The sequence below is a fragment of the Pseudophryne corroboree genome, chromosome 4 (genome assembly GCF_028390025.1).
Source record: "Pseudophryne corroboree isolate aPseCor3 chromosome 4, aPseCor3.hap2, whole genome shotgun sequence".
Classification (NCBI taxonomy): domain Eukaryota; kingdom Metazoa; phylum Chordata; class Amphibia; order Anura; family Myobatrachidae; genus Pseudophryne; species Pseudophryne corroboree.
Genome location: NC_086447.1, coordinates 874,412,512 through 874,427,901, shown reverse-complemented (window position 1 = coordinate 874,427,901; position 15,390 = coordinate 874,412,512). Strand labels below are relative to the sequence as shown.

General features: G+C 48.8%; 1 protein-coding gene across 4 annotated transcripts in view; it reads left to right on the top strand.

Annotated features, from left to right (window-relative positions):
- DAAM2 (dishevelled associated activator of morphogenesis 2) overlaps positions 1-15,390 on the top strand; it is a 471,074-nt gene that overhangs the window by 402,131 nt on the left and 53,553 nt on the right. For all 4 annotated transcript variants that reach the window (XM_063918836.1, XM_063918833.1, XM_063918835.1 and 1 more), the window contains 6 exons: positions 4,687-4,771; positions 8,390-8,496; positions 9,502-9,590; positions 11,787-11,955; positions 13,324-13,431; positions 14,046-14,106. In XM_063918836.1, coding sequence (XP_063774906.1) covers positions 4,687-4,771; positions 8,390-8,496; positions 9,502-9,590; positions 11,787-11,955; positions 13,324-13,431; positions 14,046-14,106 — 619 coding nt within the window. The remainder of the gene's footprint in view (positions 1-4,686; positions 4,772-8,389; positions 8,497-9,501; positions 9,591-11,786; positions 11,956-13,323; positions 13,432-14,045; positions 14,107-15,390) is intronic.

The window sequence follows — 15,390 nt, the reverse complement described above, 5'->3', positions numbered from 1 at the left end:
CAAAAATAAAACCTGGAATGTGAAATATCAGAAAATGCTAAATCCCATTAAATCACCTGATCCCACGCTGTGTATTTATGGGATTAGATGAAATCTCACAAATAACAGTCTCTCCTCTTGCTCCACCAAGGCAAATATTTGCAAGTGCGGCATGGTGGGGACTATTCAGGAATCCATGTTTGTTTACAGACCGAGCTGTCCCACAGCTGATATTCCAGCTGCCGGCTATCGCAGGACATTAGAACTTGACATACTTCAGTGTCAGGAATATCTGATGCAATTTCCCAAAGCCCTCTCAGAGTTTATGTTGGCTTAGGCTGCGGAACACGATTCCTATTTGATACTAAATCTGCTCTTTTCTTTCCTTTGAACGCTGTTATGGAATCTGAAATAAGCCCAGAACGTGTTTAATCAGCAAAGTATTACTGTATATTTTTATATTTAATCATTTATCAACGTGTATGCCTTGTATAATGGGGTGAGATGTAGCACATTCCTGTGCTGGAGGCGCTCACCCTTATTATAAAAAAAAAAACAAGTTGTTCTTTTATTAATGAAAATGATGAAACTTTTCCTAAACAATCCAGCATCAGGAGAAAATAAGTTTTCTTCATAGTATTGTCCGACCAATGGGGGTCATTCCGAGTTGATTGTAGCTACGATCATTCACACTGACATGTGGGGGGACACCCAGCACTGGGCTATCCCGCCCCGCATGTCCGTGCCGCCGCCCCCCCCCCCCCCTCGCAGAAGTGCAAAGGCATCGCACAGCGGAGATGCCTTTGCACTTTAGGAGTAGCTCCTGGCCAGCGCAGCCCACCCCCGTTCGGTCCGGCCACGCCTGCGTTGGCTGGACCGCTCCCACGAAACGGCGGCCAAACACCACCGTTCCGCCCCCTCCCGCCCAGCGACCACCTCTGACTGTCAATCAGGCAGAGGCGATCGCATCCCTGCTACGGCCTTCGGCCGTCTGGCATGCGTCGATGCACTACGGCGCCGGTGCATGCGCAGTAGGGACCCGTTCGCTCGGCTGCGACAAAAAGCAGCGAGCGAACGGGTCAGAATGACCCCCAATAACTGCTGCCTCGGGGATGTTTGCAGGTTGATTGAGGGCCAGATTCAGACCTGTTCGCTGCTGTGCGAATTCGCACAGCGGCCAATTATTGAATGACTGCACATGCATATGGACCGCAAAGCGCAGGCGCGTCACCAAACAGCAACGAGATGGTGCGAAATTTTTGATCACAAGGTGCTCGCAAGGTGATTGACAGGGTGAGGCCGTTTGGGGGTGGTGAGTGATCGTTTTCTGAGGGTGTCAGGAAAAACGCAGGTGTTCCCAAGCGTTTTCAGGGCGGGTGTGTGACGTCAGCTCCGGCCCCGATCAGCCTCTTCTCATCGCACTGTAGGAGTAGGTCTTGGGCTACTCACAGACTGGAAAAATCATTCGATGGTGAGTGAGTTGAGAATGGATTTGGAGATGTCCGCTGTGTGGTGAAGTTTTCGCACGGCGTACACATGTATTCACACACTTGCACGGGGCGGGTTTTCACTCACCCTGGGTGGCGGCTAACTGATCGCAGACCTCTGCACATTTGCAGCACAGCGATCAGCTCTGAATTAGGTCCTGAGAGTCTCCAATGTAAATAGCTCCAGGTACTTTACCTGTCTGCACATCTGAGCAGGACCCTTAGGTACAGATGGTCTTATGTGACCGGGTTCTTCACAGAGCTAAAACATCACAAGGCACTAATATGAAATAAATAATGTACTGTATCATTGTAGGTGTATAGTGCTTAGCTTTACACCCTTGTGTTTAGCATATCAGAAGAGGTCTCTTCTTAAGACGTAGAGACATAAGGCCTGAGCAATGACGATGTTCATGGGATGGAGCGATTATTTGCTACTGCACATGTGCGAAAACACTAAAGACTCCTACGGGGCATGCGTGGCACTGTGTAGGCGTAAAGGCGCTTTTGCGATTGAGACACACGGTATCAAAAAACTGCTTGAAAAAAGTACTGGGAGTTCTTGGGCAGTGACTGGGAGGTTGCTATACAGACGCACAGAAAGTGTCCGTCTTATGGGGGAATGGCGGCCGTGTCGCTGAAGTGTTTGCATACACAGACACTCGGGGCCTAATTCAGACCTGATCGGTCGCACAGCAGCCGATCAGGTCTGAACTGAGCCGGCGCAAGCCAGACAGCCGACGACCGTCTCAGCCCTGCGATCGCCTCTGCCTGATTGACAGGCAGAGGCGGTCGCTGGGCGGGAGAGGGTGGGCCTGCGGCGTTTGGCGGGGGAGGGTGGTCCGGGCAACGTAGGCGTGCCCGGACCGTGCGAGAGGCGGTCCACGGCGGCTGCGTGATGTCACAAGCAGCCGCTGCGACCCTCACAGCGACGAGTAGCTCCCTGCCAGCACGCAGGAGCTGCGCTGGTAGGGAGCTACTCCTAAAGTACAAAAGCATCGCCGCTGTGCAATGTTTTTGTACCTGTGCGGGGAAGGGGGGTGGGGTAGGGCCTGACATGTGGGACGGACTAGCCCTGTGCTGGGCGTCCCCCCCGCATGTCAGTGTGACTGATCGTAGATGTGGTAAATTTAGCACATCTACGATCAGGTCTGAATTAGGCCCTCGGTCATTCACAGTGGAGCCCATACTGTGAACGGTTGTAAATATCTACCTTCCATAGAGATGGTGCAAATTTGGAGGGTGCAACCGATCTAAAGATGGGACGGGCTTTATAGTGGCATCTGCATGAAGTTACAGACGTGCGCTGATAACATTAATCTGTGCTGGGCCTTTTGGTCCCTGTGGAAGAGCCATAATATTGTCCTAAGATGACTATGACAAATCAGTGTGGCCAACCTCACATATCACCACTGGTTTTTGTTGTTGTGTTTTATTTTTAGAAGAACAGCGAATATTAATTTCCAAGTTCAACTCTGAATTTGGAGTTCACATGGAAAACTGAATAATTCTACTCATTGTACCTTTTAGGCACCAAAGTGTTGAAAATTGTGTGATATGCTCAAATGTTTTATTCTGTTTATAGCTTGAGAATGTTTCGCCATTTTAATGACCCCTTCCTCTGTCGGCATTCTCAGTGTCGGGATGCCGGTGTGTGTCATGTGACCTTTGGCATCCTGAACGCCCGGGATCCCACACCAAGCCCATTACAATGACTTTGCCTAGCAGCACAGTACAAGTGTAGTATGTTATGCTAGCGGTCAGGATCCCTGCACCCAGACGCCAAGATCCCGACCGCTGGCATGCCGGCAGCTGGGAGAGCGCAAACGAGCCCCTTGCGGGCTCGCCGGGCTTGCCAACCTGCGGGCCTGGTGGCGCGCTATGCGAGCCACGCTATTTATTCTCCCTCCAGGGGGGCCGTGGACCCCAAGAGGGAACAATAGTTGTCGGTATGCCGGGTGTCGGTATTCCAGCGCATGTGTACTGAGCGCCGGATCCTAACAGCTGGCATACTGAATACCACCCGCACAGTACATATCATTGCACGTAGCACAGTTGGTCTATGTCACAATGCCTCCGCCTCTCCCTAATGAGCTTTACAATGCACTACTAACCAATCAGCAGCTGTCATGTTACAGGGTGCGTTTGAAAAATGACAGGAGCTGGTCGGTTGGTACTTTATCTCTCTCCCCTTTTATCTCTCCCCAAGCTTTGGTAAATCTCCCCTCAGTGACTGATCACATTCTCTACCAGTCACCATCGGCATCTGATTTAGATCAGCCTGTCTGTTTGACCTTCTGCATTGACTCTGGGCGGCTTCAGTGACCTTGAAGAGGGGTCACGATGTCGCAGAAACAAACTGTGGTCACTTTTACAGGATTTGTTTTCTTTTCACGATTTGTTCATTTAAACTTTATTAGGATCATTACTACCAGTGCTGAGTGACTGACAGAGAAAGGGATATCAGGATAGTTAGCGAGCAGACTGCAGACCATAGGCTTCTCACTCTGACTGGCTATAAAAAATAAAAGACAAACATTTACTAATGTGAAGAGCCTGTGAGCCAATGTCTTCAGAGTCCACTCAATCACATTGCAGCAGAGAATCTCTGTGATCAGACAGCGGACATGATTCAGAGGTTATACCGCCTGGTGCATCGTTAGATGCCACCATTGGTCGCATCATCGAAACCTGCTCCAGTCCTATGACAGGTTCAGATCTTACGCCTGAGTATGGCCTCCAAAGTGAAGGATTTAGCATCTGGCTACACCCATATATCTGGTTAGCCAGCTCACCGAAACCGCCCAGGAAAGGCCAGCATTTTTCCAAGACATTTCTGTTACCGTGCATCCCAATCGCCGCAGCGCCTTTGTGCGTACACATTGGGGTAAATGTATGAAGCAGTGATGAGAGCCAGTGGAGAAGTTGTCCATGGCAACCAATCAGCTGCTCCGTATAATTTTACAGTATGCAAATTATAAATGTTACTTCAATGCTGATTGGTTGCCATGGGCAACTTCTCCACTGGCTCACTTCTCCGCTCTTATCACTGCTTCATACATTTACCTCATTTTGCGCTGTTGGAGTTTTTAGGGATTGAGCATCGGCCACTGCATGTGAGTCTGAATCAGGCCCGACAAGAGATAATCACGTGGTGACAGTACCGCTCTTCTGGACTTTTATCCTGAAGTGTTTAATAACCACCATGTTTATCTTCTAGACTCAAGTTGTCCAATGAAGAGATCAGGAAAGCCATTATGGAAATGGATGAACAAGAGGACCTCCCGAAAGACATGCTGGAACAGGTATGATATATGGAAGTCTTTAGAGTCGCAGATCTCCTCATAGGAGACGTGTGCTGTAAAAAGTATGTCATATATACCGCATGGCTTGGCGAGGGTCATTCTAATTACACCCAATTGCCTTGCCTGCCGCTATAACTGACCAGCCAGCCCACAATGTATGATGAGATGCCCTCACCCAGCCAAGTGCCAGGGGGACCTCCACCATACGTATCATAGTTATGAAGAAAGTTCAACTTAATCAATACTTAATCGTTGTCCAATCAGATGCACCAACTGGGGAAGATGTCGGGGAAAATTGCAATTAGTAATAACCACTTGAAATAAACATTGCACATTTTACTAAAGTGCATATATACGTATGTAGAATGTATCAGTATCTTGTGCTGGGGGCGGTGGATGTCTTCATATCAGAATAGGGAGATCTATTACCGGGGAGGGGGTCACAGGCTCTCAGAGTGGACATTAGGGGTTTTGTCTTCTACATTCCGCACTAATTGTAAGGCTGATGTACCGAGTCACTGACGGCTGCATGAAATAATGATGTTTGCGTATGGAAGACACTGGATATATTTAATTAACCAGCTCGTGCAATAGAAGAGGCCATTCATTTATATACATATATCCCCGACTATGGATGTGACATCGTCTCAGTCTGGGCTTTCTATAACTAACCCATTATATGCACCATGCTGCCGGCTAGAGCCATTTGTGGTGCTCCAAGGTCAGAGGTCACGGGCTGACGGCAGAGGGCATCGGGATTTAGTAGCGGTACCCTGCGGCGTGGTCTGATACATTGTATCTCTGCTCTATGCCTTGTCTGTGCCAATTACAAGAATATCTTTTGTTGTCAGAGCAGTGAGCGTCTTGCAGTGCTGTCTGCGGATCCGCATCTTACACCCTCTGCAACAGAGCGCTGTGCTGTGTGTTCTGTCCCGACTCCGTATGTGTCTCATAGTACAGGGACCCTCTACTATCACAGCAAACGCGTTCTCACATCAGACTGTAGCACAGTCTTATATAGTAGGCTGAATAATAGACTACGTCCAGCAAGTTGAACTCTTCATCCTCAAAAAAATCTCTATTGATCTAGAACATTGTTTCCCAACCCCTTTCCCCAAGGCACGCTAGGGGGTTTATTTACTAAAGTGCGGGTTTTTAGAAGTGAAGATGTTACCCATAGCAACCAATCAGATTCTAGCTATTATCTTCTAGAACGTGCTAAATGATAAGTAGATTCTGATTGGTTGCTATGGACAACATCCCCACTTTAGTAAATATACCCCTAACAGTCCAAGTCTTAAGGATACCCATGTTTGAGCACAGATGGTTAAATCACAATAACCTTTGACAAAGTATGGCTATCCTGAATGCCTGGACTGTTAGTGTGCCTTGAGGACCAAGGCTAGGAAACACTGATCTAGAGGAAGGCAAAAAAAAAAAAAAGACCCTAAAAAGTGTAATTTGATGCAAGTATTCCTTCCTGACTCCATACTTCTGATCTTAAAACGCCCGGGATCAGACTATAATTACAGGGGATTACTATTTGCAGAAGCCCAGCTTGTTCTGATCCTCTGTACAACCATCATCTGTGTCTGCTAATACCATGTCTTGTGGGAAAGTATATTGCTGTTTCACTGCTCTTACAGTAAAGAACCTTTCCAATGCAGGGATAAAATCTCTATTATCCTATATCCTGCATGGGTGACCACATGGTGACTGAACAGGTGGTAAGGGAAAATTCTATATAAATCATTAATATATATTAATGTAGGATGATCATATTACTCCTAAAGGGTTGGGTACATGTTGTAAGTACTGTAACCCATAATCGCAGCCTTTCCCTCCCCTCCCACAGCCTGACTCTAGCACTCCCGCAGCCTAACCCTATCCCTCCCACAGCCTGACCCTATCCCTCCCTTCCCACAGCCTAACCCTATCCCTCCCTTCCCGCAGCATAACCCTATCCCTCCCACAGCCTGACCCTATCCCTTCCTTCCCGCAGCCTAACCCTATCCCTCCCTTCCCGCAGCCTAACCCTATCCCTCCCACAGCCTAACCCTATCCCTCCCTTCCCACAGCCTAACCCTATCCCTCCCTTCCCACAGCCTAACCCTATCCCTCCCACAGCCTGACCCTATCCCTCCCTTCCCACAGCCTAACCCTATCCCTCCCTTCCCGCAGCCTAACCCTATCCCTCCCACAGCCTGACCCTATCCCTTCCTTCCCGCAGCCTAACCCTATCCCTCCCTTCCCGCAGCCTAACCCTATCCCTCCCACAGCCTGACCCTATCCCTTCCTTCCCGCAGCCTAACCCTATCCCTCCCACAGCCTAACCCTATCCCTCCCACAGCCTGACCCTATCCCTTCCTTCCCACAGCCTAACCCTATCACTCCCACAGCCTGACCCTATCCTTCCCTTCCCACAGCCTAACCCTATCCCTCCCACAGCCTAACCCTATCCCTCCCTTCCTGCAGCCTAACCCTATCCCTCCCACAGCCTGACCCTATCCCTTCCTACCCGAAGCCTAACCATAAACCCCCCACCACCACCCTGCCGTAGCCTAGCCCTAACCCTAATACTTACCGGCAGATTGTGTGCCTAATTCGGACCTGATCGCAACAGCAAACTTTTTCTCTAATGGTCAAAACCATGTGCACTGCAGGGGGGGCAGATATAATATGTGCAGAGAGAGTTAAGGGCCCTACACATTTGGCGATGCTACGCTGAGGTGCCTGGTGGCCGATACGGCCGGCAGGCGACCCGACGGCAGGGTGGAGGTGACGGGGGGAGTGAAGTTTCTTCACTCCCCCCGTCACTGGCTCCATAGCACTGCACACTAATATGGACGAGATTGTCCATATTGGCCTGCATGCATAAGCGACGAGGCACCAACGATGAACGAGGCCGCACACCGGTCATCGTTGGTGCCTACACACTGAACGATATGAACGAATTCTCATTCATTAATGAACGAGAACGTTCATATCGTTCAGTGTTATCTTCCAGTGTGTAGGGCCCATTAGATTTGGGTGGGATGTGTTCAAACTGAAATCTAAATTGCAGTGTAAAAAATAAAGCAGACAGTATTTACCCTGCACAGAAATAAAATAACCCACCCAAATCTAACTCTCTCTGCACATGTTACATCTGCCAAATCTGCAGTGCACATAGTTTTGCCCATTCGAGAAAGATTTTGCTTTTGCGATCAGGTCTGAATTAGGCCCTATGTTGGGATCCTGACTGTTGGGGTGCTACCTACAACCCCTCCTAATATTCTGTTACTAGGCGATACCTACTGTATTGCCTAGTAACTGCAGATGTTTACCATGTACCTCTCCTGTGCATCAGTTTATCCTGCGTATCATGTTTTACAAATAGCCACTAGTTTGCAGTCTCTAGGCCAGCAGCACCCTGACCCGTCACCTGATTGCGGCACTGGCTGGCTCTGTCTGTATCCATGTGTGCTCCATCCTGGAGCTGTACTCACTGTTGCACTCCATTACATGTATTTGCTGAAGAGGACTGTACCTCATCATGTCACATCATGTAACACAGTATTGTTCAGTGCTACAGAACGTGCAAACTCTATAATAGTCCATTTGTTTTGTGTGTCTTAGCTCTTGAAATTCGTGCCTGAGAAGAGTGACATTGACCTGCTGGAGGAACACAAGCATGAGATTGACCGCATGGCGCGGGCCGACCGTTTCCTGTATGAGATGAGCAGGTGCGTCACCTCGACCGCATAGGGCACGATTTTGTGTCGCAGGCAGCGGTGTCTATTGGCGGCAGTCGGTCTGCAAGTGTCTGCAAACTCCTCACCCTGTGTACATCCGCTTCGGCAAATGTGCAAGACTGAGATCCCGATTGGTGCATCCTTTTACTCCACCGCCGGTCACACAACCAGCCCAGTGGCAGGTGCCGCTTATCTGTCTGACCAAGGCCTCCTGAGCCTACGGCTGGGAAAGCAGCTGCTTGCATTGACACACCCATGACACTTCCATAGCACGCCCACCGAGTGGACCATTTTTCTGTGCACTACTAGCCACCGCCCAATCACTGCACAGGACCACCCGTCACTATTCCGCCACGTTTCTGATACCGCCTGTCCCGGTCGCAGCAGCGTCTCTGTGTAACACGTGCGCCGTAGGATATTTCAGGTTTTTTTTTCGCGCATTTGCAAAAAATAGCTCAACTGCGTGAACACCTGGATTGTGTGGGAATTGCGCGCGTTTCAGAAACAGGCCCATCACAGAATATAGGAATGTATTTGTTGTTTCGTATTTACTAACACTGCTGCCACAGACAAAGTGATTCTGACACTGAGTAACCGAAGGCAATTATTTATAAGGCTCCAAAGAGCCCAGACGCAGAGCAGAGTCCTATGTGGTGGCGGAGATCGTTGTGCTTTGCGGAGCAGGAGTATCGGAGCAGTTAGGCGTGTCTGTGCCGTGCAGGAAATGCAGCCTAGCAATTCCTGAGCAACTGGTGCATTCTCAGTGATGGGAGTAGTTCCTAATGAGCTGACAGCTCCATAAACATCAACCTCCATTGTGTATCGTTGTGGTGTCCACGTTAACAACGCAGCAGAGAAATCCTGCCATTGTACAAATTATTAGCGCCAGTATAAATGCTTTATATACTGTAAACAGCGTTATCTGATGATATATAAACTTGCTTCGATCCTTCCTATATATCCTGCCCACACTAATGGCTCCGTCCTTGTCTGCAGAATCGATCATTACCAGCAGCGGCTGCAGGCTTTGTTCTTCAAGAAGAAGCTTCCGGAGAGATTAGCGGAGTCGAAACCCAAAGTGGAAGGTAAGGAACGGAGTTACTCAGGACACAGTTTTTCAGAACAGTCCATATTTCCAGTGGTCAGAAAGGATGAGACCCAATTAAGCATTATTAGGGTTCTATTTATGAAGCAGTGAAGAGTGTGCAGAAGTGAGCCAGTGGAGAAGTTGCCTGTGGCAACCAATCAGTGTTGAGGTAACAATTCTAAAATGCATTCTATAAAATTATACGTAGAAGCTGATTGGTTGCCATTGGCAACTTCTCTGCTCGCTGACTTCTCCACACTTTTCACTGCTTCATGAATACACCCCTTAGGGTAATATTCAGTTTGGCCCAAAGTGACATCGGGAGCAAAAAACCCTGATGTTTCTTCGGGTGCTGAGGTCGGGCTATTTCATTAGCTCAGCCGGTAACAAGTCCTTTTACACCCGTAAACACACAGGTTCAGTGAAACCAGTGTGTTTTCGGGTGAAATAGCCCCGTTTTCGGATGAAAATGGGGCTGTTATCGGGCATTTTGCTTCACCTGCTGGAGGCAGGTGAAGCAAAATCCCCGATAATCCGCGGCACGCAGCGGCTTATCGGGGCCAATTATATAGCCCCCGGCGGTCAAGACTTATCACCCGCCAGTGACGGGACAAATTGAATTAGTCTCAAAGGGTAATAGGCGTGGCTTGGATGCTAGCCCCGCCCTTATGGAGTATTTGGTGGTTGATGTGAGAGGAGTCACTCAGTGGCTACGAGCATTGCTTATTAAACTGAACTATTGTCTGGAAACAACTATTGTCGCAGTGTTTATATGTTAGGGGTACATTTCCCCAAAAACCTATTGTAAATGCTTCATCCCAACTACATTATTAAACACATCAAGCTTCATTCAGTAAATAGCCAGAACATCGCCGCAAGTTCCTTTCAATACACAAACTATCAATGCAAACCCACTGTAATGTGTACAAAAGAAATACCTGCGTCTCAGAGTTCAAATTACTCCCCAAATTCCTTTATATTTATAATCAGAGGTCACTGTGCGAGCTGCAGCCGCTCTCTTACATTATAAAGGGATTACTTATCACAATAGGCATTCTTCATGCGGATGTTAGAATCTTTGAAATGTATTACAAATATAATATTTTGCCACAAATGTACTATTCTGCTCTCGCCAGTAGACGGCGTTTAGGGTCAGGGTATTAACAAAAAGAAGCAGCTGCAGCAAAATACCCAGTTGCTACGCCTCCATCTGGCTAACCGGTATCCGCTCTAGAGGTCGACAGTAACTAGGTCAACAGTGTCCAGGTCTACCACTATTGGTCGACAGTAACTTGGTCGACAGGGTTTCTAGGTCGACATGAGTTTTTAAAAAATGTTTTCCTTTTTTTTAACTTTTTCATATTTTACGATCCACGTGGACTACAATTGGGAATGATAACCTGAGCAAAGCGAGCCATGCGAGGGGACGCGGTGCACTAATTGGGGTTCCCGGTCACTGTACGGCAAAAACGACACCAAAAAACATAAAAATATTTATGTAGAACTTTTGACCCGATGACATAGAGACCCTGTCAACCTAGAATCCCTGTCGACCTACTTACTGTCGACCAATAGTGGTCGACTTAAGTGTGGTCGACCTTCCATACCACACCCTGGCTAACCACACACCCCAGTTACCCCCCAGAAACACCCACTGAAGTTGCACGGAACTGTGAGCAGTTTTGATCTGTGTCTTTGTGCTGTGACCAGTGGGCTGCAGGAGCAGTGCAGCGCGGACGCATGCGCAGCCTGAAACCATCGGCCACTTGCATCCGATGCCATCCCTGCGTCCCCCTCTGAATCAGGCCCTTTGTCCGCACTGGTGAGGGAATAACTCTGTTAGAGCTGGTGAGTGGCCATATACAGAGAAATCTGATTTCTGATGGCAGGATAGGGAATTTCATCCATGTGCTGAGTATAACAAACTATAAATGTTTATCGGAGACAGAAGCGTCTCAGTAGCGATAGTCTGTGAATTGTCAGTATAAGAACCTTCTTATCGCGCTGCAGAATATCACCCAGCGACCTCTCCACACACACTGAGCTGTAAGTCAACCCCAGCACTGCACTCAGGGGTCCCCATCTGTTGTGCGTGCAGATTATCACTCGCCCCTGATTAACCCCAGGGACCGGGACACGGAGGTCACAGGGCTGGGACTTGGCTCATCAATAACCTGTCTGTTCTGTCTCTCAGCTCTTCTCCTGGCCTGCAGGGAACTGACACGGAGCAAGCGGCTCACGCAGCTCCTGGAAGTGGTCCTGGCATTCGGGAACTACATGAACAAAGGCCAAAGAGGAAATGCATTTGGATTTAAAGTCGCCAGCTTAAATAAGATCATCGATACTAAATCCAGTATAGACCGGTAAGAATGTAAACGCACCTATAGATGTATGGTTGTGCATTACAGGAGGGCAGGATACCCCTCACTCCTGTAGAATAGTAATGATGTCGTTTTTACTTCACTCCTGTGGTTACAGTATGACGGTATGATGAATTCCCCCCGCCCCCCCGTTCCGTTATTCCACCCCCTCATTACACCCACGACATTGGGGTAAATTTACTAAGATGGGAGTTCTATTTAAGATGGGATGTTGCCCATAGCAACCAATCAGATTCCAGGTACCATCTTCTAGAAGGTGCTAGATAAATGAGAAGAAGAATCTGATTGGTTGCTATGGGCAACATCCCATCTTAAATAGAACTCCCGTCTTAGTAAATTTACCCCATTGTGTGTAAAGTCCGCATGAGGCGATTATTGCTGAGTGAATGAAGTTGATGACATGAGGCAGTGGGCTGATGTGACGGGGGTCCTGACCAGTACCCACTGCCCTGCACATAAGTGGAGCACTTTCGTCTGTGGACCTTCGAGGGTACACGCCCGTATTCCCCGCAGTTGAGGTGTTAGCGGCAGGGCCCCTCACAGAACTGGTGTTTGCAGGATGGGTCCCTTTCTGAGATGATAACTACTGAGAAGTGCAGTGACGTGCGGTGGGGTGAGGCAGGTGAGGCAGAGCCTTTCCTGTCATACTAACGTTTGTGCCAGAGTTTTGACTGTATAAAGTATATGAAAAATACAAAGAATATGTTTGAAATATCTTCTTTGCATTATTCTAATAATTTTTATAGCCAAAACTCTGGAGCAAAAAGTCTATGGCAGGTGAGGCAGTGCCCCACCTGTGTATCCTTTCCACACATCTCTGATCAAAACTCAGCAAATTTCCAGGAGTTTATACTGCTGCACCTGTGTATAATGCCCAGATGTACGCTTTGGATCATATATTGCATGTAAATCTGGCTGTGGTGCTAGCCAGGGGTTCACTACGGCTGGCCGGCGGTCGGGCTCCCGGCGACCAGCTTACCGGCGCCGGGAGGCCGACCGCCGGCTTACCGACAGTGTGGCGAGCGCAAATGAGCCCCTTGCGGGCTCGCTGCGCTCGCCACGCTACGGGCACGGTGGCGCGCTACGCGCGCCACACTATTTTATTCTCCCTCTATGGGGGTCGTGGACCCCCACGAGGGAAAATAAGTGTCGGTATGCCGGCGGTCGGGCTCCCGGCGCCGGTATACTGAGCGCCGGGAGCCCGACCGCCGGCATACAGAAGACCACCCGCTAGCCAGCGCCTCCTGAGCTATTTAGGTCACCGCACGTCCCTGGAGAAGGGGACACATCCGTCAGTGAGGACAGAAGCTTAGTGCACGTTTTCCTTATCGCCCCGTTGTGTTTTACCAGGAACATCACCCTCTTGCACTACCTAATTATGATACTGGAGAAGACGTACCCCGACATCCTGAACATCCAGAATGAGTTGCAGCACCTCTCGGAGGCCGCCAAAGTCAAGTAAGGGATCTAGACCTCTGAACATGACCTGTGACATTGCTCTGTATGTTGTATCTGGTCATATAAAAACATTACTGTAGCTGAGGTTTTCTGGCCACGGAAATAAATATCAATTTGTATTAATTCTTTTTGTTTGCTTTTCCAGAACCCGGTTGTTCTGCCAAATCAAATGTTCCTTTTTGTCTTTTTTTTTCATTTCGCGTTATTATAACCCCTCTTGTGCTGTCGGCACGGTTCAGATCCGCAGTGCCCCAGCCAGGCGGTAATATGATCATATACAAACTCATGGGTAGAGCTGGCAGACTGACTAACGAGGGTGTCCTGAAATAATTGTTGTTTGCAACACTATGTGTGTTGGCCGGCACAGGGTTTTGTCAATCTGGGCTAAGCCACCTGCGTCTCTCCAGCTGTTTTAGATCGGCCAGCCTTCCTGGGACTTGTAGTTCTAAAACCGATGGCCAGACAAACTGTTAGATTATAGTCAGAGTAAAATAAAACACTGACTATTGAACAAGTTCTAGTTTTGTCCACGTTTCAGTTTTAAGTCCCTGTTTTGCTTACAGTAATGGATTAAGACGTTCTACTGTCTGACTATCCTCTTCTTGTGTTTCTAGCCTAGTGGAGTTGGAAAAAGAAGTGCACAGCATTAAGAACGGACTGAGAGCTGTGGAGTCTGTGAGTACTTTATAAATCTTGTCATCTATCAGTTTCAGGAATTTGTCATTTATCAGTTGTCAGTGCGTCCACATGTGCTGCATTCACCGGGGAACCTGCTGTGGTTGACCTACTGTAGGAATATGAAGCTGCGCTGTCAGTTCAAACACTGGACAGACCCTTGGCACTACTTACTATACTTACCATGCAGTGTGAGGTTAGAACTGTGAGTACTGACAGTGGGGTGGCTGATTAATAGGTCATTATTTTGCAGTCCTCCCCCCAAACCACTGAATGCAGCACTTGCCAATGCTCCCCAGGGCGGCTTTGCAGCCAAACCTTTTGGAAGTTCCAAAGGAAGCTGTGTCACAGAAGGGATTCGTGAGTTGCAATGTTTCACAAATAATTTCTGCTTGTACAGGAAGATATTGAGGGCCTGCTTCTGAGGTTGGAGTAAAACAAAAAAGAGCAAGTAATACCCCTTTCACACCGTGCTTCTTAACCGGAATATTGCCAGGGCAACCCGGTTCTTGGCTTGGTGTGAAAGGATCCACCCAGGTTGTGTGTCCCACGTCTTTAAACCCGAGACCGACCTGGAGAAACCGCAGTGTGAAAGGCGAGACCCAGGTTACATTTTAAAGCTGGCTGTTAATCTCAAGGCTCGTCTCAAGGGAGTGACTTGCAGGCAGTGGCGTCACAAGCCGGGTGCGAGGGGTGCGGCCCGCACCGGGTGTGACGCCTAGAAGGGGTGACACCACAATGTGGGCTCCACCGCAGTGACAGGAGCCGAGCGCTGCAGTGTGAAATTCTGCTACAGCACCCGGCTCCTATCATAGAGGAGGAGCCGACAGCGCTGGGAGACAGTCTCCGGAGGCAGCCCAGTACAGCCCAGCATCTCCAGGGATGCTGGGCACGCCCCCGGAATGACGTCCCCATGAGACCACGCCCCCTTTGTTAACGACCACGCCTCCTTTTGCCGCGAACGTGCTCCCCGGCGCGCTAGGATATGAAGGTTGCGCACCGGGTGTCACCACTGCTTGCAGGGCAGACACGGGTGTGACCCAAGGTGCAGTGAGAAAGGGGTCTGAGCAGCTATGACACGAGTGTAAACGTGTTCTATAATCTGGATTTTGGTTTGAAAGGGGTATAACTGTGAATCTGGAACAAACCATGCTGCAATGCAAATAAGCTAGTTTTTTCTGTATGCAGGGTAAATACTGGCTGCTTTTGCATGCAGCCTATAAATACTGGGCTGCTTTATTTTTACATAGCATTTAGGCGTGAATTTGGACACGCCCCTCCCAA